Source organism: Oryzias melastigma, linkage group LG9 (assembly GCF_002922805.2).
Source record: "Oryzias melastigma strain HK-1 linkage group LG9, ASM292280v2, whole genome shotgun sequence".
Classification (NCBI taxonomy): domain Eukaryota; kingdom Metazoa; phylum Chordata; class Actinopteri; order Beloniformes; family Adrianichthyidae; genus Oryzias; species Oryzias melastigma.
In genome coordinates, this window is record NC_050520.1 from 22950670 (window position 1) to 22974884 (window position 24215).

Consider the following 24215-nt stretch of genomic DNA (forward strand, 5'->3'; position numbering starts at 1 on the left):
TTTTTTGAATGTATGTAGTATTTTTGCAATGAAATGGACATTCATAGACATGTTTGAGTGAATAACGAATTCTTAAATTAGAAGTATTACTGTTTTCCCTAAACAATTATCCCCTTCCTGTAAAGGTCTGACCTTAATTAATGTTTTTTGCTGGAAAGACAATGTCTTCAAGAATCAGTTTAGGTACCTTTTGCAAGAGCTATTTGTGTCCTATTTTATTTGTAATGTCGATTTATTTTTTTTAAAAACAGCTTTTATTTTCTGTTTTTTTTATTTATGGTGCTTTTACTTTGAAACATTCCTCACTGGATCCATATCACTTCTTGTACCTAAAAACAAGTCAAATTTGGGGGTTTCTCAGGACGACCTAAGTAGCTCTGACATATTCTGTGTCTATAAAAGCACTGCTTCAGTGTGCATGTGTGTGTGCATGATTTTAGTTGTGAATGAAAGTTTAATTTGTTATATTTAAATGTATAACTGCCTCTCAGTTCCTGCTTGCCAATATTTGTGCTGTTCGCTGGTGTCTGCCGAGTTCAGAGACGGCTCATTAAAACGTGAACAAAGAACAGTGCACCACCTCCAGTCTGTTTGATTATCCCAGTAAAAAAACGAAAAGTCTGCAGCTGAGGCCATCAAACCCGATTGTCCTCCACCGTGGTGCTGTAACAGATGCGATTAGCCTCAATTCATTGATCGTAACTCTTTTAGGTTGGATTGATCTGTGAAGACAAGAGCACCTCCACCCGTTTTGGATGCAGCGCACTCGGATGCTCGCCATGCGGGGTCATGAGCACTCCACCGCTATTATCCTTTTGTGTTTGACTCGGCGCCGCTGCTGCAGAGGAAGCGCAGCCTCATTTCAGTTATCTGTTCCCATTCAGATGATGGATTATTAATGACCCCTTGATGTCAAGCAATCCAAGTTAATCATGACTTAAAGTTGAGGAACAGGGTGATGGATGTGACACAGAGAGCGTGGTCATTAATGTTGGATGAGTGTGGGAGGGCGCTACACACCCTCAGTAGAATGCATCTTGTTGACACAGTAAAGTGAACTTGATGAGTCAACCAGTGCTGCATTTACAACCACATCTTCAGTTGTCAGGCACAGGAAAAAAGAGCCTCTATAATCCATCATTAATACAGCGTCCTTCATCCTCAGAATGAAGATACGATAAACGCTAGTAAACTCACATCAGATGATTATTTTAAAGTGGCTGTACTTTTCTCCCCTACTGTGGCTAGTTGTTCTGTTCTTCCTCTTTTCACACACCCCACCAACTGAGACTGGACTAGACCACAGCAAATGGTTTGAGGGGGCTCGGGTGCAGCGCTGAAAGACAAACATCATTTTAGTGAACCATAACTGACTGAAAAACAGCTGATTCCTTTTTGAGTGGCGTTAATACGAGGATTTAGAACCGGTCGCCGTTGTTCAGGCTTCCAGCGACAGAGTGCCGAGTTCCTTTGAGCTGCTTTCCCTCCTTGTGTTTTCCACACCATTGAGTCAGCCATCAGAGCAGGCTGAACAAAGCCACAGGAGAGAGAGAGATAGAGGGGAGCTTCTGGGAAGAAATGTCTCTCACAGACTCTGTCGCCTCGACAACCGGGTAAGAAATGAGGGGAGGGAGCCACAGAGAAAGGACCGAGGTGAATAGAAGGAGAGGCGAACATCACACTATAAACCGCATCAGGCGATTCCTGCTGAGTGATGGAGGAAAAGTGGATGTTTTTGTGCACCACTCTCTTGGTCACAGCTCCACACCTGCATTGCTCTCATCATGAGTTATTAACTATGAAAACAAGCACTTTCTAATTCATGTTTCTCCCACCTCAGAGCACGGACCTGATGAACCTGCAGATCACAAGTTCAGTGCCATAAAAGTGGACCAAGCAGGCCTGAGCACTCCACCTGGGTTTCTTCTTTCATCATCCCCAGGTAAGTCTTTCCTCACTGGTGCGGACATTTGCTTTGATGGGGCTGCTTTTGTTCTTGGCAGCTTGATGAAAGCACAGAAAAGTCCTGAAAATGGCAAATAAAAAGCTAAAAGTTAGAAGATTTTGGATTTATTGTAAGTTTTACACTTCCTATTTGGAAGAAAATAAAACACTTTGAGCCTAAAAGCTCCCATTTTAACTTAGCAAATGAGTAATATTAAATGTTAGATCCCCAGCGTGGTTCACCCACTTCCCATAGAGCCTTGCTGCTCCTCTACTATAAGCAAGAATTCATCAGCAGCCAGAAAAATAATCACCTCCGCTGGATGTTATGTGATAGTGGCAGTTTGATTTCAGAGTGAAAAGAATGGAAGGCACACTCTCCATAAACAGCGTGCCGGGTACTCATGCATAATATATTATTCATAGAACACTGCTGGTGAAATCAATGCTTATTTAAATGGGGTGGTGAGTTTACATCAAACTGAAGATGTGTGTGGCAGGAGCCCATGTGTGGGATTCATACCGGATGAGATGGAGAGGAGATAAATTGACGACGAGAGAGGGAGGGAGGGGGGCGGGTTACATGTTGCTGCCACCAACAGTGAAGGTCATCTATTGCTTTAGTGGAACAGATGGGGATCTAGAGCGAGAAAAAGGTAGATTGAAGGGTGGAAAAGGTCAAGATGGTGAGAGGGGGAGTAAAAGGAGGACTGACAGATGCCGACACAAGGTGGGATGGAGAAAGTTCCTGCATTCTTGAAGTTCCTGACTCAACAATCTGAAAAAAACGTTTTTTTTGCATAGATTTGTCAACTTGACTTTAGCTTTAGTGCTATTTCCACAACAGTATTATGATTTTAAGGAATACAAAGTTCAGTTAGTTAAATTTACTAGTTTACCTGTGTTCCCTTGAACACTCAAAGTGCATATCAATAATAAATGTGTCAGATTTCTACTATATATATATATATAGTGTAATTAACAATAGAACACCTTCTCCATAAAAAGTTGCACAATCTGTTTTGCCAAGTAGTATATAATATACCCAATAAAAAGTATTTGTCATTAAAAAATAGATCAAAATACGACAACACATGATAAATTAAAAGGTAGTTTTCAATAATTGTTTTCATATTTGGTTTATGTGACAAAATGGAAAATTAAACATAGGAAGATCCTAAAAATATGCTAGAAAATTACTGAAAAATTAGGAATTTGAGAAGAAAAAATTCCTAAAAATAAAATAATCGTACTGGGACATGTGGTACTTCACCCAGGGACTCATGACACTCAGAAAAATGCAATATATTGAAAATCATGTAAATACTTTATACTAATTAACCCTAATACTAAGGTTAATTTCAGTTTTACAGATGATGCCAAGTGAATTGTTTGTGTTTATTTGTTTGATATTTACTAAAACACGGCGGGACAGAGTTTGTTGACTTGTTTGCAAAATCTTACCTGACCTTTGAAATACAGCAAAACAAAACTAATCTGCTCTGTTCTGCCATAAAACCAGCTTTAATGTGCTGGCGTCATGTTGAAACATTAGATTTAGAATTTAGTACCTTGTTTTTACATACTACTACTGTAGCAAAACAGCCCTTAATAAAATAGTGCAACCCCCATGCTTTGTCATGATATGGAGTTGAAAACTTTTATTTTGCAAAAACACATCCATGGGAATTACATCAAAAAAGATCAATGAATTCTCATCCAGAAGTCTCCTTCTAAACTGACTGAGAGATTGTGGGCTCGGTTCTCCCTTTGCCTGTCCATGTGTTGAAGTGTCCTTTGGCAATATACAGACCCTCACATTGCTTCTGGTGGTCTAGTTAGCACCTTGCAAGGCCGTTCTAGCACCATCAGTGTGTGAAAGTGTGTGTGCATGGGGGAATGGAACCGGTGGCTGTAAAGCGATTAATAAAGGTAGAAAAGACTGGAGTTCTTCCAGCGCACAGTGATATTTCAGCACATTTGTGAAACAGACGTTCGTTCCTGAAATGTAGTTTTATGCCTTTTAAAGTTTTCCACTATGATTGCTCTGATAACTTTAACTCACTCCTGGACTTCTTTAGCTTTATGTTTAAATAAAAGCCTCTGCACAAAAATCCTAGTGTCAAGAAAATAAAACAATCCTCAAACATTAATGGGGTTCATATCTGTGACGACAGTACATCCATATAAGCATTTGTGCAGAACCGTATTTACAGGGGGGAAAAGATGCAGTCAAGGGAGATTTACGGTTCAACAGCATTTTTGTTTGCAAAAATCACCGAGCGAGACTCCTGAGACGGCAAGATTATGACAATGCAGCATAAAAAAAGCCTCTTTACATAAAGCTGCTGCTCTCTCGTCAAGCAGGCAGGTGGAGCGTGGCAGCCCGAGCTGCAATTGTTCATGGAAAAAAAAAAGCCCAGGTAAATAAAAAAATAAATAAATAAATAAAGCTCCTCTGGCAGCTCAGCCTAACTTGGGGGCAGGACAGGTTATCCAGAAAACACACCATACATTATGAAAGAGGGGGCTCTGTTTCCAGCAGATTCATGCAAGATTTGATATCTCACAGTCTGCACACACATTTCAGGACTCTGTCTGCATTCATCTGCCTCAAATTCTGAGAATCACAGATGAGTAAAGGAGAACGCAACACTGTCCTGGTAGTAGGAATACTAAGAAGAGCAGGAGAGATGGAGTTTAGCTCAATAAATGCCCCACATGGGATGGCTCTGTTAGTAACGTGCACTGCGCATGTTTTCAAACCCGCTTGGAGAAATACATAGCATCATTTCAGCCTTCTGCTATCATGCTGATGCGATGCTGCAGTGTTTGCAGATGGAATAGATGTAGTGCATAAAGTGAAACGTGTTTGCAGATGTGCTGAAGCTTCAGACTCATCAAGAGGAGCACGTGTCCATGAAGGTGTGCATCATTGTGCCATCACAGCAGCACAACACTAATCAGTCTCCTGATCATTAATGTGTGCCAAGTTTGTAGATTTCAACAAATTACCATCTAATCATCCAAATTTACCAAGAAATGCAGCTGTGGGGACGTTACCCTGTTTATCTCAGCTCCAATCCCTTTTCACTTTTGATTTGACTAGTTTGTTTGTGAGTGCAGCTATAAATGTTGACTGTGGATGCTTTAATTTCGGTTATTACCAAAGCTTTCACTCCTTTCTTCTTTCATTTCTGCTCCCCTCATCATATCACTGTTCTGCACGGTTCTGCTCATTTTCTGCTGATGAAAGTAGTATTATGAATAAGAAAAAAGATAGAGATGAAATGTGGCAAGGTAAAAAAAAAAATCTAATTGTCAGAAGCACTATCTGTATCAAATCCTATTTGCCTGTGTTCATAAAAAAACTGTTCTCACGTATTTCTAAATATAATCTGCTCTCTGAAGATAACATAATGAATGTGTCACATTTACTCTTTTCTGCAAAACACACTGGAAGAGTCCATTGCGTCTGAGCTACAAAAGAAGATAATTATGCAAAAAATGTATTTTAGAAAAACACCTTCAAACAGAGTTCAGAAGTAAAGCGTAATCTGTAGAGTAAATATGGGAAATTCAAAATAAATAAATGAGATTTTAACATTTATTTCTAAAAAACCCAGTAGGTTTGCTTCAAACTCTTTCTACACCCTATTACAACATTTTAGGTTTTAAGGAAAAAACTGCAACATAAAAACAAATATTGTTCTGTTTGATAAATAGCCCACAATTGACCTCATTTTTAAAAAATATTGCATTAGTGTAGAACTCTGGTTTTCAGCTTTACTGTTTCTAAGATGAAAGGTTGGATGTTAAAGCATAAAATAGTCTTGAGGATAGTTCCCATAAAAGCTGCTCTCGGGGTGAATCCTTGGTTTTTAATGATGCGCCGTTCCACACATCCATGATTTGCTTCATTATCAGTGAACAGCAGCCTGACTTTGCTGCACAATGACCACACGAGGTGACTTTATGTTGCAAAAACAAGCACCATTCATTCTGCTTTCTTACCCCACTATGATGCAAGCTTTAGTCAAAGCGACACACAAGACAGTCGCTTACAATTCATTTCAGCTTCTGGGCTTGTTATCAAAGGTCTCATAATCATTTTCAAAAATATTCTTTGAACGTTTTTATTACAAACTCTCCCTCTATGATGGATTTCCACACAGGCTCCAGAGCTGAATGCAGGAACGTTGCACGATAAATCAAGATTCAGTGTCGTACAAAGCTGACCTTAAAGCTCCTCTATAAAGAGGCGAGATAAATTGCTGCAGTTTGCGCCCTCGCAGCCACTAGAATAAAAACTGTCTGCAGCATTGTGGCGAGTGGAGCAGATGGGTAAAAAAACAAAAAAAAAAAAGATTTAAAAAAAAAACAAAACAAAGGGCACCCATGAACATTATTTCTGGAGGAACTCAGAAAACTGAAACCTGCTCTTATGGTTTGATCCCCGTCTAGAGCTTCACTCATCCTTTTTGTCAGTAATTAGACAATTGGGAGGATTTGGGTTGAGTGCAAAGACAGCTGCACCTCCACTCCTGACAGGTAAGACAGCCGTCAGTGGACGCTCTGCAGGTGGAAATGGCAGACAGCGTTGAATCAAATTGTAGCTTTTATCTTGAATCACCTGAGGCGCTTGTGAGCAGCATTTTAAAGCAGGAGCCTGCTGGAGCCTGTGAACCCCCCCTCCATGCTTTAGTTTGGTCCACACCTGCTTGACTTGATTCTTTCATGCATGCATGCACACCTTTTGAAGTCATTTGTCTCCAGGTTTGGCCTCCACTGAATGTTTAGTGCTCAGCTGGAGGCAGAGCTTGAACTGAGCGATGGAATGATGTGTCTCTGGCAGGTGCTGAGATGGAGGAAGATGATGAGCCGCTGCTGTTTCAGGCGAGCTGGGGAAGGGCTGAGGAAGAGGAGGAGGATGGAGTGATGCATGCAGCAGGACAGAGTTGCTCTGCTGGGAACGCCGGGGTTTGTGGGGCGTGGAGGGCAGCAGGCTGGATTTACACTCAGCCGTGGGCCAGTGGATTGGTTCTAGGGCTGGCCATCCTCCTGCCATGTGCCCTTTTTGCCTACATGCTGCTCTACTGCCCCCCGCTGGACATAGACCTGTCTTACAGTGCCTTTGAGGTTCACAGTCACTTCTCAGCCGAGCGCTTTGACGCCCTCACCATCGCTGTGAAGACTCAGTTCGGGTCTTGGGACAGACGCAGGCGAGATGTCGATTATTCCCAGTCTGAGGCTCTGCAAGAACTTCTGTTGGAGAAGCTGGGGGGAACAGGAGGGCTCAATAAGACCCCCATTCATCTAAACAGCTCTTCACAGAGAGCTGCAGCTTATCAGGACACAAGGACAAAACCTGATTTGAGTCTGAGATTACAGGTTAGAAATACCACCAGCAGAAGACGCAGGTTTGCCTCCAATTACTACATGCAGAGCCAGGCCCTGTGGAGGATCGAGCTGGTGTTTGTGGCTCAGGGGAAAGGAAATCACAACATCTTTACTCCTGAGCGTCTGCAGACCATTCACCACGTGGAGCATCTGCTCATGCAGCACCCTCAGTTCCACCAGTTCTGCTGGAAGCCTCTGGAAATACTGAGGGACCTTCCCCTGGGACCGTCGTACTGCTCTCCACCCAGCTCCGTCCTGTCTTACCTCTACCCCAGTGAGAGAGGGGGGAAGATATACTACGATGGCATGGGGCCAGATCTGGCTGATATTCAAGGCAAGCACAGATAAATTCTTGCTATTTTAAAAAAGCAACCTGAAAGTCTGACTTGAGTGCTTTGTCTTGTATGGATGGACTCTTACAGGTTCTCTCAGTCTGGCCATCACCCACCCTCAGTTCTACTGGTACGTGGATGAGAGTCTGACACCAGAGCATCTTTCGTCCTCTCTCCTCCGCAGTGAGATCCACTTCGGGGCTCCTCTGCCCTCCTACTATTCTCTGCAGGACAGAACGGACGAGCAGAGGGCACGCTTCAAAAACTTTGTGGTTCAGTATGCAGAGACTTTGGCCAAGCAATCCACCAGGTCAGGCTCCTTATTGCCTTTGAGCATTGATATTACTGGATTACATGGTTCTTGGACAGTTGAAGCTTTTGTGTCTGCATCCTTTCCAGTCAAGTGAAAGTGCTGTATGGGGGGACGGAGCTGTTTGATGACGAAGTGAGACACACCTTTTACAACGACATGATGCTCGCCGTCATCAGTGGAGCCTGCATCACTGTTCTAGTCTACATCCTTACTTCTTTTTCAGGTACCACACCCTAAACCTGTTCTGTCAGCTTAGATCAGGGGTGTTAGACTCAAGTCCACAAGGGGCCAAAATAAAAAACACACTTTTAGTCACGGGCCGAACAGAATGAACATTTATTGAACATTCAAAAACAAATTTTTAAAACTTTAAAACCATAACTTTTTAAACATAATTATGAACTAGATATATAGCATGACCTGAGGTAATGCTAGTGTGAAAAGGGTGAAGCTGTTAGCTGAAAACGCTGAAGTTGATAGCTATAAAAGCTAAAATTGATTGTTAAAAACATTGAGGCTGATAGCTGAAAACACTGCAGCTGATAGCTGAAAATGCTGAAGCTGTTAGCCAGCTAAAATATTAACTAAATGCCAAATTAGCCCTAAAAAAAACAAAACAAAAAAACTTTGGTTAGCCAAAACAGCTAGCCTGTAGCTGAAAAAATAGTTAAACTTCTAAACAGCCTAAAAAACTAAAAATAAGAAAGCCTAAATTATCCAAAACAGCTAGCATGTAGCTGAAATATTAGCTAAACTCATAAAAAGCCAAAAAAATCTTAGTAAATGCCCAAGTAGTCCAAGAAGATAGCAGAATGCACATTTTTAAAACTTTAAAACCGTAACTTTTTAACATAATTATGAATAAATCAATGCAGGAATATTATTATTGTAGAATAAATCAATTTAAACCTTAAATAAATTTCATTATTCTACCTTCTATAGAAATATATATTGTCAAAATGATACAAGTTAGAAATAAGCACAAGATAACATTGGACTATTATATAAATAAAATGATCTGTAGGGCCGGTCGAATTACCCTGAGGGCCGGATCCGGCCCCTGGGCCTTGACTTTGACACATGGCTTAGATTCACACTGACGCTCATCTCGTTTGTTTTGAAGTCTTCCTGACGTTCTTTGGACTGGTGAGCATTGGACTGAGCTGCTTGATGGCTCTTTTCCTGTACCACGTGGTGTTCGGAGTGAGGTACCTGGGCATCCTCAACGGGGTCGCGGCCTTTGTTATCATCGGTATAGGTGAGTTAACTGAGGCAGCGCACACGACGATGGAAGTCACTCTTTAAAAGGATTCTGAGGAATCAGAGCATACTTTGGTGAATAATTTCCATTTTAAATCAAACCTTAGGCTCAATTTGTGAAAGTTCTATTTGCAAATATACTTGTAAAAATCCTATTAAGCAGTTTTTAAGCAGTTAAAGGTGTGTTTTTATAGTGTATTGGTGTTAGTGTGTGTCAGCACTGAGACATTTGTGTGATCTCCTCTTCTCTCAGGGGTGGATGATGTGTTTGTGTTCATCAGCACCTTCAGACAGGCCTCTCATCTGCGGCAGCCTCGAGAGCGCATGATCTACACAGTGAAAACAGCTGGCAGAGCCACGTTCCTCACCTCCTTCACGACCGCAGCTGCTTACGCCGCCAACACATTCTCTCAGGTTATCTTAGGGGGGGTAAACACAGCATTTAATGGGGTTATTGGGAATGAATGGAGCTGCCTCACTCAGGCGACAGCTAGTTTTACCTGATAAGTCGAATGCTTCAGGGTCCTTTGTCCTGTCTTTCATTTCACCGACACCAGATCCCGGCCGTGCACGACTTCGGCCTGTTCATGGCACTCATCGTCAGCTGCTGCTGGCTTTGGGTGTCCATCATGATGCCTGCAGCCCTGTGCATCTGGACTCAGCACGTGGAGCCTCACGAGCACGGCTGGCTGAACTGGTGAGTGGTTTCCTTCAGTGTGTGTGCTCAGTGACAGCATAAAGATGGAAATGCTCTAACCTAAACTCTTCTTCCCTTTAAAGTGTAAAACTGTTTCCAGGCTTGTCAACAAGCTACAGCCCTTTGTCGGATGAGGATGGGGATGTGGCCTTGCTGTCAGTGGAGATGGAACCAGGTCTGATTACCATCTCCCTCACAGTGATTAAGGGAGAAAGGGCCGTAAATCGCTGCTGTTAAGTTGAATTTAAGACTCCCTTTTGCTTCCTCTTGGGTAGGTTTCTGTGACACAGAGGGCGATGCAGCCATTCTGTCTCTTTCAGTGGAGACTGATGTGACCCCTCCAGGACAGCAGCATGTAGGGGTGGTGAGCACAAATCTCCAGTGGGGCCTGAAACACTTGGTAGCCGAACCGGCAGTGAAGCACAGAAAAATTGTATTGGGTAAGCTTTAATCTAATCCCACCAAATAAATAAATAAATTGACAAATATTTTATATCTTAAGAAAAAGTGATTTTTCCGCAACTTTAACCTATTTGTTTTGTTGCCTGTTCTGCATCCTTGCTCGTTCATCTGCCTCTAAACTGTTTAATCTCCTCCATCATCCCCTTGATATTCATCATTGTCTTGTTATCAAACCCAGGCGTCTTCCTCCTTGTTTTCCTCCTATCTGCTGGGTGCTGCTGCCTCCTGAGACCGGCCACTCGTGCGCCTCTTCTCTTCCGCAAAGACACAAACCTGCAGACCCTGCTGGCTTTGCGGAGCAACCTCAGCGGCCAGGGCATCTCCTGTCCCATGTGCTCAGGTGAGACATGAACCGTGAAAGGGATTTATAAGTGTGGCGCATTAACTCATCGACTTGTTTTATTCTGCAGGCGTGTTCATGGAAAAACCCCACCCACTCCACACCCATGCTTCCTCCTTCCCTTTTAGGTTCTCAGCACATCAGCACAGCCCGACTCCAGCAGCAACTCCTCAGAGCTTCATAAACTCCAGCATGAACCAAACAGGTAAACAACTCGAAATATTCCTGTATTTATAATCACATTCCTCCGAGTGACAGATTTGTTCCGCATGGGTTTTCTCAGGCTCCTTGCTGACAGTTTACATATCAAAGTTGGACCAGGGAGTCTCTACAACAATTTACAGCTTCTCACTCAATGCCAGCATTGAATCCCCTTGGAAAAGCACAGATCACAAGGAGCTGTCTTCGTTCCAGGTCAGGAGCAAAAAGGAGGCAGCTTGTGTGCATTTTCTGATAACTAGCCATGTAAAAGAAGGCAAAACAGATTGTAATTGAACTTATTTTGTCTAAATAGGCCTTTAGTCAGCCGCAGAGCAATTACACCACCAGAATGACAGTGTGTGTTTCCCATGTGTACCGCCCGAACCCCAGCTGGATGATCACATCTGGTTCATGTGATTCTCGACACGGTTGGACGCGGGATTTTTCCTTTTTTGCTGCAGCTTCTCCACAGCAGAACAGCAGGTGAAAAGCAATGATGGATCTGAACCAGATGTTAGTTGGCGCCCTTCAGGTGTCATTTTAACTTTTTCTTATGCTCTCAGGAGGCTGTACTTTGCTCAGTGTCGCCAGAGACCTCATCCCAGCAGAGTGTGTGTTAACACTCCTGGATGTGGATACCCGTCTGGGCCTGATGGACATTCACGTGGAAGCTTTTATGTTCCTTTCCCCAGCGGTGGGTTTTTTTTTTAGCATCATTAATGATTTCTGCTTTAAAGCTACCCTTTCAGGTTTTATTGAATCCTGCAACAAATTTTTAAAGTATAAATTTAGTCTGATATGAAAACTCCTTTCAAAGAAGTCCTCCAGGATTTTGGCTGATGCATGAGTGACAGATCTTCAGTCAAGCAGATATTTTTACACTACAAACGCAATAAAAATATTTGTCTTCCTGTTCTATTTCTGAAGATCCCCCACCCTCTACGGCGAACAAAACATCAAAAACATCTGGCTTCAATCCGTGCAGCGGTGGTGCATGCGCCCACCCGGCAGTGCGCCCTTTGGTCGACACCGGGGCCATGGTTTTTGTCGTGTTTGGGATACTGGGGGTCAACCGAACGGAACACAAGGACAACCATGTAATTGGAGATATGGTGAGTTTTTCTTCAGCCGGAACCATCGAGATGCCTCAAAACTATATTTTCTGTGATGTTTTACGTTATTTAGTTTTTTTTCTCTCTTTGCTGACTTGTTGTTTCATTTCCCCTCTACAGGGCAGCATCATACTGGATCCAGACTTTGATATTTTTAAGGAGATGGGCCATCTTTGCAAAATCTGCAAAGCTGTTGGTGCAAACAGACAGCTTGTAAAGCCAGGAGGAGCTCAGTGTTTGCCATCAGGTTTCATCACAAACTATTACTTTGTAGCTGTTGTCCTGGGGGGGTACAAACCACATGGTGGTTTGATGTTGGGTGATCAAAATTTGCAGCATTAAAATTTGACTTTAAATAAACCATTAAAAAGTTCTAAATGGCTTAACAAAATACTCTAGATCAAAGTCAAGGCCCGGGGGGCGGATCTGGTCCTCCAGGTAATTATATCCGGCCCCCCCATTTTATTTTATTGTTATTAATGGCCCGATGTTATCATGCACTTGAAAGTTGTTTAAGGTTTAAGTTGATTTATTCTGGAATAATATCCCAGCCAGTTTTCATTCATAGTAATGTTAAAAAGTTAGGTTTTAAAGTTTTAAAAATGTAGTTTTAGTGTGTTCAATAAATGTTTGTCATGTTTGGCCCTCAACCCAAGATGTGTTTTGGCCCCCTGTGTGATTGAGTTTGACACCCCTGCTCTAAATCAAATGTAAAATTGTTTAATTATGAAGTACAAAGAGGGTTTAAACCGGATTTCAATCTTTAATTTGTCCTTTTTTTTAGGCAACAAGCTGTCTTCTGTTCTGCCTCTACTCCATCCTGATTGCCAGTCTCTGCCTGAGCCCAACCTGCTGCCGGGGCAGCTCTCCCACGGCGTGGTGGGAATGCACGGAGACAAGGTCCGCTGGTTGTCCATGGCCTTTGAGTCTGTGAGTCTCTTCACCTTTTAGCTTTTCATGCTCCAAAGGCTTCCCAGCAAACCATCTCTAACGTTTTACTTCTGTCTTCTCCAAGACCACATACAAGGGGAAGTCCTCTTTTCAGACCTATTCCGACTTTCTCCAGTGGGAGACCTTCATCCAGGAGCAGCTCGCCGGCCTCCCACAGTCCTCTGCTCTGCAGAGAGGCTTCCAGACATGTGAACACTGGAAACAGATTTTCATGGAAATCATAGGCCAGTGATATTTACACACCAAAAATATGAATCATTTTGTTTGTGAAGAACAGGAATGTCTTAATGACATGTTGGGGGTTGCAGGTGTAGAGAGTGCCCTCTGGAGTCTGCTGCTGTCACTAGCGATCTGCGTGGCGACGGTGTCTGTGTTCACTGCACATCCTCTGCTGCTGCTCCCAGTACTCATAACTATTTTAGGTAAGGGGGAGGAAGCATGTTTTCCAGCGTGAGTGGGTTCCGTTGATGCAGCTTTGGGTTTGTGCTCTGCAACAGGAGTGATCTGTCTGGTTGTTGCTATCATGTACTGGCTGGGATGGGAGATGGGAGCAGTGGAGGCCATTTCCCTCTCAATCCTTGTCGGATCTTCTGTGGATTACTGTCTGCACCTGGTGGAGGGCTATCTGCTGGCTCCCTCTGTGGCTGATCATGACTTGGTACGCACTTTAAGAGCATGATTGTATTTAAATATGTCACTATTTTTTTTAGCTCTTTTTCTTGCCTACTCTCCTTTTCCCTGCAGGATCCCTCAGCTGAGAGGCAGAGGCGAACTCTGCAGGCAGTGAACCATGTGGGCGTTGCCATAGTGTCCAGCGCCGTCACTACAGCAATCTCCACAGTCCCTCTGTTCTTCTGCATCATTGTGCCTTTTGCCAAGTTCGGTCAGATCGTGGCCATCAACACAGCCATCTCTATTTTCTTCACCCTGACCATGACCGTCGCCATGCTGGCCAGCGTGGCCCCTCCCCGCTTTAGCAGACACCGCCGCGCTGTGCTTAAGGCCACCCTGGCTGTGATGGCAGCTGCAGCCCTGGGAGCTCTTATATGTTGGGTGGGAAGACAGCAGGGCGCACTGGCCTGGCTGTCAATCAGGACATAAACTCTGCAGTCCATCCACTGACCTTCCTTCAGATGCAGCAGGAATATCCGACCAAGAAGTGATCTTGTACTCGATAGCACAAAGATGTCAGAACCACTTTAGTGATTTTTTTTCAACCTGTTTTAATCAGTATTATAGGAGCAAGTCCTGCCTGCTCAGTATTTCTGAAGTGTTACTAAATAACACTGTGATGGGTGACCTTTCTGGATTTGATGAAGCCGTTTCATCTTCGTCACATTTTTATCAACTTTTTACATGAAGGAGCATCTGTCTGCTCTGACTGAACAGTGCTCTGACGTCTGCCATGATTCTGTGTTGCTGGTTCACTTTTTTTGTCTTGACTTAATTGTGCCAAATAGTGGGATCAGATTATATTTAACTGTAACTGGATCCAAATTTTGAATGTTTCATGCACAATGTGTGAACTACTTGTTTTGCTGACTAAACTTTAAGATGCTGCCAGCACTTCGCCCAAGTTTAGCCCTTTGTTTGCATTCATTTATCACTCGGACACTCTGAGTCGCTGTTCCCGAGACCTCTCCTCTCCTCCTCAGGTGTGCCCTCACCCCTCCACTCTTAAATGCGGTCACCATATAAATCACAGTTTAGAGCTCCTCTCAAACAGCCATCAGTGGCGTCTCCTGTCAGTGAAGGTGAGGGCCGTTTGTCAGATCACAACACAATAACGGTTGGAGGATTGACTGGTCGTTTTTGTACGTGTTTGTGTGAATGTAAAATAAATCAGGTGCAGCAAACGTTTGGTCTTCTCTCATAACTCAACACTGTTTATATTCTAGATCAGTCAGTGAACTGCAGCACCACATTTCTGAGTTGCTATTTATTACAATTGTCTCAGTTAAGTGGGACTTACAGTACATTTATATTTACTTTAGGTAATTAAACATCTTATTTAATGTATAAATGACTAATTTGGTTTTCTTAAAAATGTTAGACCTGACCTTCTTACATTTTTAGCTTTTAAGACTTTCCAGCTTCAGTTTCACAGATTTTCTCCACTTTAACAACATCACACAAATCCAGAGAAATGAAAACACTTCCTATGTAGACAATTTAGGACCTATAAAGAGCACTGTTAAGCTGAATTACCTTCTCGAGATGTCCACGACTGCATTTTATGGTTAGATGCAGAGATCCAAATCTACGATGATAAAAAAGGTCAGACATAAAACACATGTGCCCCCTCTGCCACAATGTAGTGAGGGAATGATAAATAAGGGAGCAACAAAATATATTCAAACATGAAGCAGTGGCTTTACATTAGAAGGTTAACAGCATCGTTCCACTGTGACATTAATGTGTAATCCATATGACAATAAATACCCAGGCTCATTTGGTTCTTGGGGAAATTTTTAACTGCATCAAGTAAAACATTTTAAAAAATTACTTTACATTAAAGCAACACTGAAACATAAGTCTTTATTTTACCCCATGTTGCAGGGCACACAATGTTCAAGTATGCCTGAGGAACATGATGAGCAAATAAAAAAAAAAAAAAAAAAGGAAACAGTAGAGTAAGAGAGATAAAATGCATTTAAAAAGAAGTGAACTGCCATTGCATTTCACAAATATAAGCCCATGGTCTTGGAACAATTCACTGTAAAGTGCTAACTGGTCCGAGCTGAGAAAAAAAAAACAATTAAAACAAAAAGATGTTCCCTTTGAAAGATCAAACACATTACAGGTACAGTAATAGCCAGTCACTGGGCAAGCAATTACCAACCAGAAGATATGGACCACAATTCATTTATTAGTCTTTTAAAAAGATAACTGCTTCCTTAATTTCCTCGTCAACGGTCACCACGAGAATCTTGCTACTGGCTGCCAGGATAATGCCAATTACAAATGCTGGTGCTGTCCCTGTACAGATTTTCTTCCTTCCTTGTGATTACATGCAACTGACTGACATACGGCATCAAACGCTCAAGTCAAGTCGTTCTCCTACGGACAGGAATCCTCGAACTGAAGGGATGAGAGTGCGAGGAGAGGACAGCGATTTCTGAAGAGTGCAGGAGGATGTTTGCACACTCCTCCCTCCTTTACCTCCCCCCACCCATCATGGTGGTTTGGCCTGACAAAAGCAGGGATCTGTCCAGCTGATGCCTGCCTTCCAACAGGTCCTGAGAATCTGCAGGTTTTCCTCTGTGCCTTTCATTAGAAGGCATGTTTAAAAAAAAAAAACAAAAACAAAGAATCAATCAAAAATTTTCTGGAGGTTACTGGGTCAATACAGGTTCCCCGCTGCCTGCCTATACACCCTCCCACCCCAATCCTAACCGTAAAAAGGTAAAAACAAGGTGTACTGCAGAATGGCTTTACTCCTCACAGTCTGTGGGGGGAGCTAGAGCCCCTAGGAGCTGAGGTGCGGTTGGTGGTCTTGCGGCTGTTCTGTCGTGTCTGGTTCGTCTTGGTGGCCGAAGGGTTCCGAGCATCAGGCCAGCGCCTCCCCTGGGTGCTCCTCCGTTTGCCCCTCTGCCCTGCGCGGCCCCTTCTGGCCCCCGCTGGTCACTTGCGCGAGTGCAGTGTGTCCTGGAACTTGGTGCTGGTGTAACGGACATGAAAACCTTTCTTGTTGATCGTGTCGTCGGAGTGGAACTTGATCACAATGGAGTCACCGGCTGAGTAGATCTCCTCAGGAGGCTGTGGGGAGGGACGGAAACAAGAGAGTCATTGATGGCTGTGGCTTTTAGCTTGTTTGACTGCCTTTCAGCTCAAACTTAAGTCTCCTCACATGCTGGATGTGGGGTCAAACTGGTGACTGTGGCGACCAGGCTCTGAATGCTTGTTGTGTCAGCCTGAGCCGTGTTAGGGTCAGGGTTTAGCGCTGCAGCTTTCTTCTCAGTTAGGAGGTGTAAAACGGGATAAGCAGGGCCAGGTGGATCCCAAAAGCAACACAAACCAAGTCGCACACTTCAACACAGGCTTTTGTGTGCTAGCAAGTGTGTTTCGAGCGAAACTAAGAGTATTTTCATGTAAGCATAAAGGATTTGAAAGAGACTTCTGTCTTTGCCAAATTAGAACATTAAAAGCAATTAAAAGAATCTCTTTGAAAATTAATTAGGCGTTTGCAGAAACTGAGCGAGCAATTCTTTAGCAGCAGAAAAGACAAGAATGCCAGAGCGGTTAATGCAGCCAACTTTCAAAAACTCCCGGCTGCTGATTAAAACTGCCATTCAACATGAATAATAAGCTCTATCTACAACCGCCCACAGCTCTTCCATGAGCGTTTTAAAGGGCGAGATGAGAGAAGCCTGCCGACGTGAACGCAGACCCAGAAACAGAACGCTATTTTACAGCGGGCCCTGGAGCTAAAAGCAAAGAGCCCCTCACTGTAATGAGTTTCATCTTTATTCGACTGAATTGTGTCAATTTATTTCAAGAAACTTGATTGAGAAGTTGCTCCCCAGACAGCGAGGACGTTACATCCCCTTCAGCAAATCATTTATGTATGTTGTTCTCCAGCAGGAGGAAAACTGAACTTCTAATTGTTGTAATTCAATTTTAACTTTGGATTACAATTTAAAGTTTTAGTTTAGTTTGGTCTATTGACACTCACATGCTTGTGTTGCCTTACAACAACACTCCCAGAGGGTTTTTAGGTAATTAGGATGTAAAATGGAGGAGAATGAAAAGCTCTACATAATAACTGGAACAAAATGCTCAAAATCACATGAGTAATTTGAAATAATTGTCGTGACTTCCCTGCTGTTACAACAAAAACGCACGTTGAGCAATTAATATGGAGAGAAAATAGTCTCACTGGATTTGAGCCTGCGTAATTCTTGATTTGTAACTCGTACAAACAATTTGTGTGTATTTTCAATTGTGTATTCACATGTACACTAGAATATCAAAACCAAATGGAAAATACAATGTACACACGCACAACTTGAAATTACTCCTGCTTAAAACTAAGTACGGATTCAAAACGGCTCCAACGCACACAAATCTTCAAAGATCCACTTCAATAAAAATTGTCTTTCTTGTCTTTTTAACATATTCTAGTAGCATTTTTCTTATACTATATTAAATGATTTACAATTAAAACTGTGTTTCTAAATATTTCTTAATTCAAATCAGGAGCGGATGAAAACTGGATGCTTGAGAAATGACGCAGCTTCTGAAATGGGCGTACTAGGGGTGTACCGGATCACGGATAATCCGCGGTCTGTACGGATCACAAGCCACAGTTTGGCACACGCGTGTACCCCAGACCACCTCAACACCCACCCCCCACGAGTGCGCACACCTCGCACTCGCATAATTTAAATCAATCGTTCGTTCACATTGAATGTAATTTGCGTCAGATTCAAGTAAATTGTCTTTGTTTTAACGTTTAAAGTAGCTGCTTGACAGTTCTCCAAACCTGTGTGAACCTGAAGCTCCCGCTGCTTGTGGGAGGAGCTTCCGTCAAAAACTTTCCTAGACTTCATCATATGGATAATGAAATATCAGGTTAATTTGATTTTAAGAGCTGAATAAAAGCATTGGTACACGTCTCCATGTCTGGTTCAGAGAATCTCCCGGTTAAGATCACCCATAGCAGCAGCTACTCCATTAGGGACGTGCAGTCAGGGGACGATGGTATGGCAAGCGAAAGATGTCAAAAATCTCCAGCAAAAGCGGGCACGGCAGCGCCATCTTTTACGGATAACCATTATTATTTTAAATATTTAAATGTTCCCATAGTTAGCTTCGATAAAACAAATAATACCAAAAAATAATTTTAAGTTTCATTTTAACCGTTTTATTTATAAATTAATTTGGACATTAGCATTTTAAGGGGTACTCCAGATAGATTCGTGTATTTTAAACACTATTTTTAAGAATTCTTTCCTCTCAGTTTTTGTAAATTTGGTCTCAAGATATGCACATGTAATTAGAAACTACACGTTTTAGCATTTAGTTTGTGTTCAAAGTTTAAAGATGTTTTGTTTCTATAAATAGGTCTCAATGAGCAAATATTGTTAAATATTTGTTTTGAAGCTTTTCCAAAAAATCATTTTAGGCTTTTACCTCGTTGTTTTTTGCAATTGTTTTTTTTTTTTTTACTTTTTACCGATCCGAAAAATTATCCGAACCGTGAACCCTCAAACCGTGACAAGATCCGAACCGTGAGTTCTGTAATCCGTTACACCCCTAGGGCGTACCAAAGTCTACCTTTTCTGTCCCAACTCTAAAGCATCCACTTGCAGACAAATAAATCTATCAGCGTCTTAATTGTCCTCATCTGAGCTCGTATCTGACTCAAAACTTTACGGTTGGATGAATCCGATATTGTGTGTCATTGTTTTGCTACATAAATGTTAGCTTGAGATTGTGAGAAGCTGAAAACTAGTGTGAAAGAGTGTAAACAAAGGCCTGATGGGACATGAGCTGAAGTCCGCTCTAACAGTCCAGCCCACAACCCAGAATTGTATTTCTAATGAGCTGCAGAAAATAAGTCTTAAAAAACAAAATGAACTTTTGGATTTTGTCTAAAACCTGCATAGTCATGATTAAAAGACTTCTGGGAACGATTTTACAATATAAACAATTGTAGTTGGACTTTAATTGTACACACCAATCCCCTGATACACACAGGCAAAACCTCATTTATGCACAGACCAGAGTACAAGTGCACGAGGAGTTGTGAAACTCCTTCCACAAGTCCCGACTTGTACATGGATGATGCGTTTAAATGCTGCTAGAATGCTGGATAATCTGAGTTTTCTTATAGACACTTCGAACTTGGACTATGAATAATGTCTTGTAAAAACTTGACTTTTTGCCACTTTCTTGCACAGAAATCTCAGATAATTAGGATGGAAAAAAAAGTGAAAATATGCATTTTTAAAATACTCATCACTTTATAAAAAAAGTTTTCCAGAACTCTCCGATCCCCCTCATTAGAGCCACTGTGACAGCAGGCAGCGTTGGAGAGAGAGATTGATTGGAGATTATCTAGAAGGACACCCAGATTGTATTTTGTATTTGAAAGATTTTGATCATCCAATGTACATATGAGTACACAATCGCAAGTACACAATTAGGCACAAAATGGATTGCATGACCTACAAATCAAGAAAAATTGCACACAAGAATCAAATGAGACTATTTTCTCTCCATACAAATAACATTTAGGAGAAAAAAAATGTTTTTCTCACCCCTGAGCCGCAGTAACGTCCGAGTCGTGGAGACTTTGTATCGGCTCCGTCAAAGAGCTCCATGTAGTCGTACCCGCAATCTGCTTCCTCCTCAATCTCAAAGGTCTGGAAGATGAGCTCCACGCCGTAGCCCTTCTCTGCTGAGATCACCCACTCACAGTCAGAGGCTCCTGGATAATTGTTGTCCCCAAACTGGGCGTGGGAGAAGAGGTCCTTGGTTTTGACTTCAGCCTTGAGAATGCCTCCACACTCTGAGCAAAAAGGTTTCAAGTTGAGTCATTCATAATTTGATCAAGTTTAACTAAACGTCCATAAAACAATAAACTAAGCATTTTAATTGATGCTGTTTTATTACAGGTACCTGCAGAGTGTGAGGCATCAAAGCCTTTCTTCTGCACTGAATTATCAGAGAAAAAGCGTATGAACAACTTATTGCCGCTTGAGAGGATGGGTTGTGGTTTCTTGCTGCCACAGAAGCGACCAAGTGACGGAGCTTTGGCATCCCGCCCATCATAAATCTGAATGTGGTCATAAGCACAGTCCAGATGGGCCTCCATGTCGATCTCATTGAAGGCCTGTCACAAACCAAGAGGAGTCAGTCAGATCATCCTAAACTTTGTTCTAAATATTCTTATATTTTAAACATAGTATTACATAGCCAAAAAAACCTAGATTATGTACTTTAAACACTACATATCATGTAGTTTTCTGTTATATTTCATTAGTGGTTTTGCTTTGGAGAGAGTTTACTGCCCTAAATCTGCAGCAAACAGAACTAAAACAGAAGAGGGAGCCACACATCACTGCTGCAGACTCTGACAGGAATGATTTGTTCACTACATTTAACCCTAAAGTCACAGATAAACTCCAGATTGATGAGTGAACTCATACTGAAAGGAGAAGGAAGTGACACTCACGATCTTGATCCGATGACCTGGAGTGGTGCTCAGAGCCCAGGTGCAAGCTTTCTTGCTGGGGTATTTATCCGGCCAGTTTGGACTGGTGATGGTTCCGCTAACACTATTCACTGTGTGATCACAACCGGCTTTAAAAGAAAAAAAAAAAATCACAAATTCAGCACAGCTCTTTATACAATTAATAGTTATTAAATATGGTGTGCTCTGCAGAAAACCAAAGATAAAAGTTTGAATCGAACCTTCTTTACAGTCGTGTTTGTTCTCATGCAGAACAAAACCGCTCCTGCACTGACAGCGGTAGCTACCAAAGGTGTTGACACAGTCGTGCTGACAGCCGCCGTTCTCCTTGGAGCACTCATCTTTGTCTGAAGACGAAAGAACATTTAAACATTTTCAACCTTTAAGGCCATTTTTTAAAAAAAAACAATGTGATGAAGAGCCACCTGAGAAGAACTGTGCTTTAAAGCCTTTTTTGGACACCGTGTTGTCCGATTTGAACTCGATGCGCATGTTGTTGTACTGAGAAGTAATGGCTTCTGGTTTCTCAGCCCCACAGAATTTCCCATGTAGCTTAGAGTCTGCAGAGAGTCCACTGCGAACCTCAACGAAGTCATACTTGCAAACCTGAGCAGAGAAACAGAGCGTGAGGAGACCGGGCTTTTTGTTTGGTTTTAATTATGAAGGAGAAGGACAGCAATGACAGAGAGAGCTCAGAACAAACCCACCCCGTTCAGATTCACAGTAAACCCCATGCTCACATCATTGCCCTCAGTCTCGAAGACATCAAAGAGCAGAGTGATGCGATACTGCGTGGGGGCCACCAGCTGCCAGATACAGTTCTTATTTGGGGGGTACTCTCTGGGCCATCCGGGACTGGTGATCGAACCGTTCAGCTTGGTAATGAAGCCTCCGCAGGCGGCTGGACGGAGAACACGGCAGAGGAAGAGTCCCAGTTAGAGAGCAACACATACAGATGTGCAGAGGAAATTAATGATATCTCCACATGTTGCAACAGTACATTCCAGACTTTTTATGGCCTTTAAAACATTTTTTTTTCTGTGTTGGCAAAGGAAAAAAGAACTAACAGGCAAACGGTGCTGCAGGAGGCCTGGATAAGCTTTCACTTGACTGTAAATAATGTGCAGATAGCTGTTAGTGTCATCTGCAGTGTTGGGCATCTCACTTCAAAAAAGTAATTAGTTATAGTTACTAGTTACTTCTCCCAAAAAGTAATTGAGTTAGTAACTCAATTACTGCATCTTCAAAGTAATTAGTTACTTGGAAAAGTAACTCGTTTTAAATTACTCTTTAAATATGGTAATATTTTGTATTTTATCCTGCGTTACAAATAAAAAAATAATTTACATTCAATAATAGATGATAACTGATAATAGTATACTGGTATAGTTTTCCAATGGAGTCATATTGTTTAAGTTTAGGATACACATGAGAGAGGGTTTAGGGAAAGAATTTTCAATATTTATTTGTCAGAATTATCACACAAAACACTGCAACAAGTGGTATATAAAAAATGTAACTTCACACAAAAAAGGTAAACGTTTCAACTATTAACATACTTCAAGTATCTTACCTACAACTATAATTAAACAAAATGGCTTAAAAAACTGAAAGTGCAAAACAATAAACAATTATAAATAACTATCAAGTAACAAAATCTCTGCTGTCTTTATTTATATCACACCACAGCTTTAACATTGTCTTTATAAAATTTTAACAACAATACACGCAAAATATAAATATCAACAATAATAAACTTAGATAAAACCAAACTTTGTATAAAAATAAAAGTAAAGGTTCCAAGTATCAACATAACACAAGTATATCCTAACAAGAATATTTAGGAGCACAGTAACAATACTTTATGTCTGATCATTTAAACATTCTTGTATTGCACCTTAACCTGAACTTTAACAATGCCACCAGCATAAGCAGCCAGTTGAATGGTTTCAATGCTTTAATTTTTGAACCACTGATTGTAGCGCAAAAGTAGCAACTTCTTAAATCTTTGGTCTGAGAGCCTCGCAGGTGTCTGTGTGTGGGTAAATTAATAAACGACAATTATTAACCAATATTTCTGCTAAGAGGAGCAGCTCTCCGCATCTCTTTTTTCTCTCCCAAAATCCCGCAGCCCCGCCCACTCGCTCCGGAGTCTGCTCACTGCGTTGATCTGTGCGCGCTCGTGTCTGTCTGTGTTGTGTGTTTTATAAATATTACCCCGTTTCTGCTAAGATGAGCTGCTCTCTGTCTCTCTGTTGTCGTTTTATTAACTCCCGAAACTCCTCACTCCGTCCGCACCGGAGTCTATCCACGTTGATCTGCGTGTGTACGTGTCTGTGTAAATGGGGCGTAACACAAGCAACTTTCGGGTGCGAAGCGCCCAGCTCCAGCAAGATCATCAAACTTTGAAGTAACGCGCCGCGATTTACACGAAGTAACTATAACGGCGTTACAGCGAGGATGAAAGTAATTAGTTAGATTACTAAATTACTTGATTTATAACGCCGTTAGTAACGCCGTTATACTTAAACGGCGTTAGTCCCAACACTGGTCATCTGTGTCCCTACACAATGTGCTGGTTTAGGACATTTGAGCACATTTGAGCTCTTTGCTCTGCACAGTGGTGAAATGATCATTAAACTAATCATAAATACATTTTTTATTTAAAAAAACAGTTGAAGCTACAAATGAGGAATAAAAAACGAGCAACAGGGTGACAGCTGGGCCTTCAAAGATGTTCAAATGAGCAGTCTGAAGAGTTAGAAGAGACTTCTGAGAGACTAAATGTTCAGAATTTTCTCAACCTCATTCGGATGATGGCAAAAACGGTTACTAATTTTATTAAGCTAATCAGATTTCAAGAATTTTTTCAGTTTAAATCCAAGTCTATTCAAGCCTTAAGTAGTCGGCACCTTTTCCTTGATAGATTGCAGTAAATAAATAAGAAAATGTTTCATTTTCCAAACTCTTTTTGGCCATTGACTGTTTAATCACTGGACATAT

At 41.9% G+C, this 24215-nt stretch overlaps 2 protein-coding genes and 1 long non-coding RNA gene across 6 annotated transcripts in view; 1 reads left to right on the top strand and 2 right to left on the bottom strand.

Moving 5' to 3' along the window:
* Nucleotides 1–10: 10 nt before the first annotated feature.
* On the top strand, nucleotides 11–15045 carry disp3 (dispatched RND transporter family member 3). 3 transcript variants are annotated; one of them, XM_024275531.2, is made up of 22 exons: nucleotides 11–1653; nucleotides 1841–1942; nucleotides 6800–7678; nucleotides 7767–7986; nucleotides 8076–8212; nucleotides 9113–9247; nucleotides 9503–9663; nucleotides 9807–9946; nucleotides 10030–10121; nucleotides 10222–10386; nucleotides 10587–10748; nucleotides 10819–10953; nucleotides 11032–11162; nucleotides 11263–11432; nucleotides 11513–11643; nucleotides 11877–12061; nucleotides 12182–12308; nucleotides 12846–12991; nucleotides 13077–13236; nucleotides 13321–13434; nucleotides 13510–13670; nucleotides 13757–15045. In XM_024275531.2, exons 3-22 carry the CDS (start codon nucleotides 6808–6810, stop codon nucleotides 14111–14113), a joined length of 3900 nt encoding a protein of 1299 aa, XP_024131299.1. In that variant the 5' UTR covers nucleotides 11–1653; nucleotides 1841–1942; nucleotides 6800–6807; the 3' UTR covers nucleotides 14114–15045. The 3 variants fall into 3 exon arrangements, with proteins under 3 accessions (XP_024131299.1, XP_024131300.1, XP_024131301.1); XM_024275532.2 differs by having other exon boundaries at nucleotides 11–1613; XM_024275533.2 differs by having other exon boundaries at nucleotides 11–1942.
* LOC112148428 lies at nucleotides 9171–9880 on the bottom strand. The gene is made up of 3 exons (XR_002919616.2): nucleotides 9750–9880; nucleotides 9618–9668; nucleotides 9171–9301 (listed from the first exon to the last, which is right to left on the bottom strand). It is a non-coding gene; the product is annotated as an uncharacterized LOC112148428 (long non-coding RNA).
* Nucleotides 15046–15463: 418 nt separating the features above from the next.
* The window catches only part of bmp1a (bone morphogenetic protein 1a), a 36556-nt gene continuing 27804 nt past the window's right edge, over nucleotides 15464–24215 (bottom strand). Inside the window, exons 14-20 of one of the 2 annotated variants that reach the window (XM_036213604.1) lie at nucleotides 21920–22113; nucleotides 21638–21818; nucleotides 21434–21559; nucleotides 21195–21322; nucleotides 20639–20852; nucleotides 20278–20528; nucleotides 15464–16771 (exon numbers count right to left, since the gene is read on the bottom strand). In XM_036213604.1, coding sequence (XP_036069497.1) covers nucleotides 16637–16771; nucleotides 20278–20528; nucleotides 20639–20852; nucleotides 21195–21322; nucleotides 21434–21559; nucleotides 21638–21818; nucleotides 21920–22113 — 1229 coding nt within the window. In that variant the 3' untranslated portion in view covers nucleotides 15464–16636. The remainder of the gene's footprint in view (nucleotides 16772–20277; nucleotides 20529–20638; nucleotides 20853–21194; nucleotides 21323–21433; nucleotides 21560–21637; nucleotides 21819–21919; nucleotides 22114–24215) is intronic. The other variant, XM_024275534.2, reaches the window with a different exon arrangement.

Bases quoted from the DNA above. Each gene is read 5' to 3' on its own strand.
- disp3 (XM_024275533.2), top strand. From the start codon at position 6,808: ATGGAGGAAGATGATGAGCCGCTGCTGTTTCAGGCGAGCTGGGGAAGG. The intron at 8,213-9,112 runs GTACCACACCCT...TTTGTTTTGAAG, and splicing joins CATCCTTACTTCTTTTTCAG to TCTTCCTGACGTTCTTTGGA. The intron at 13,435-13,509 runs GTAAGGGGGAGG...GCTCTGCAACAG, and splicing joins AGTACTCATAACTATTTTAG to GAGTGATCTGTCTGGTTGTT.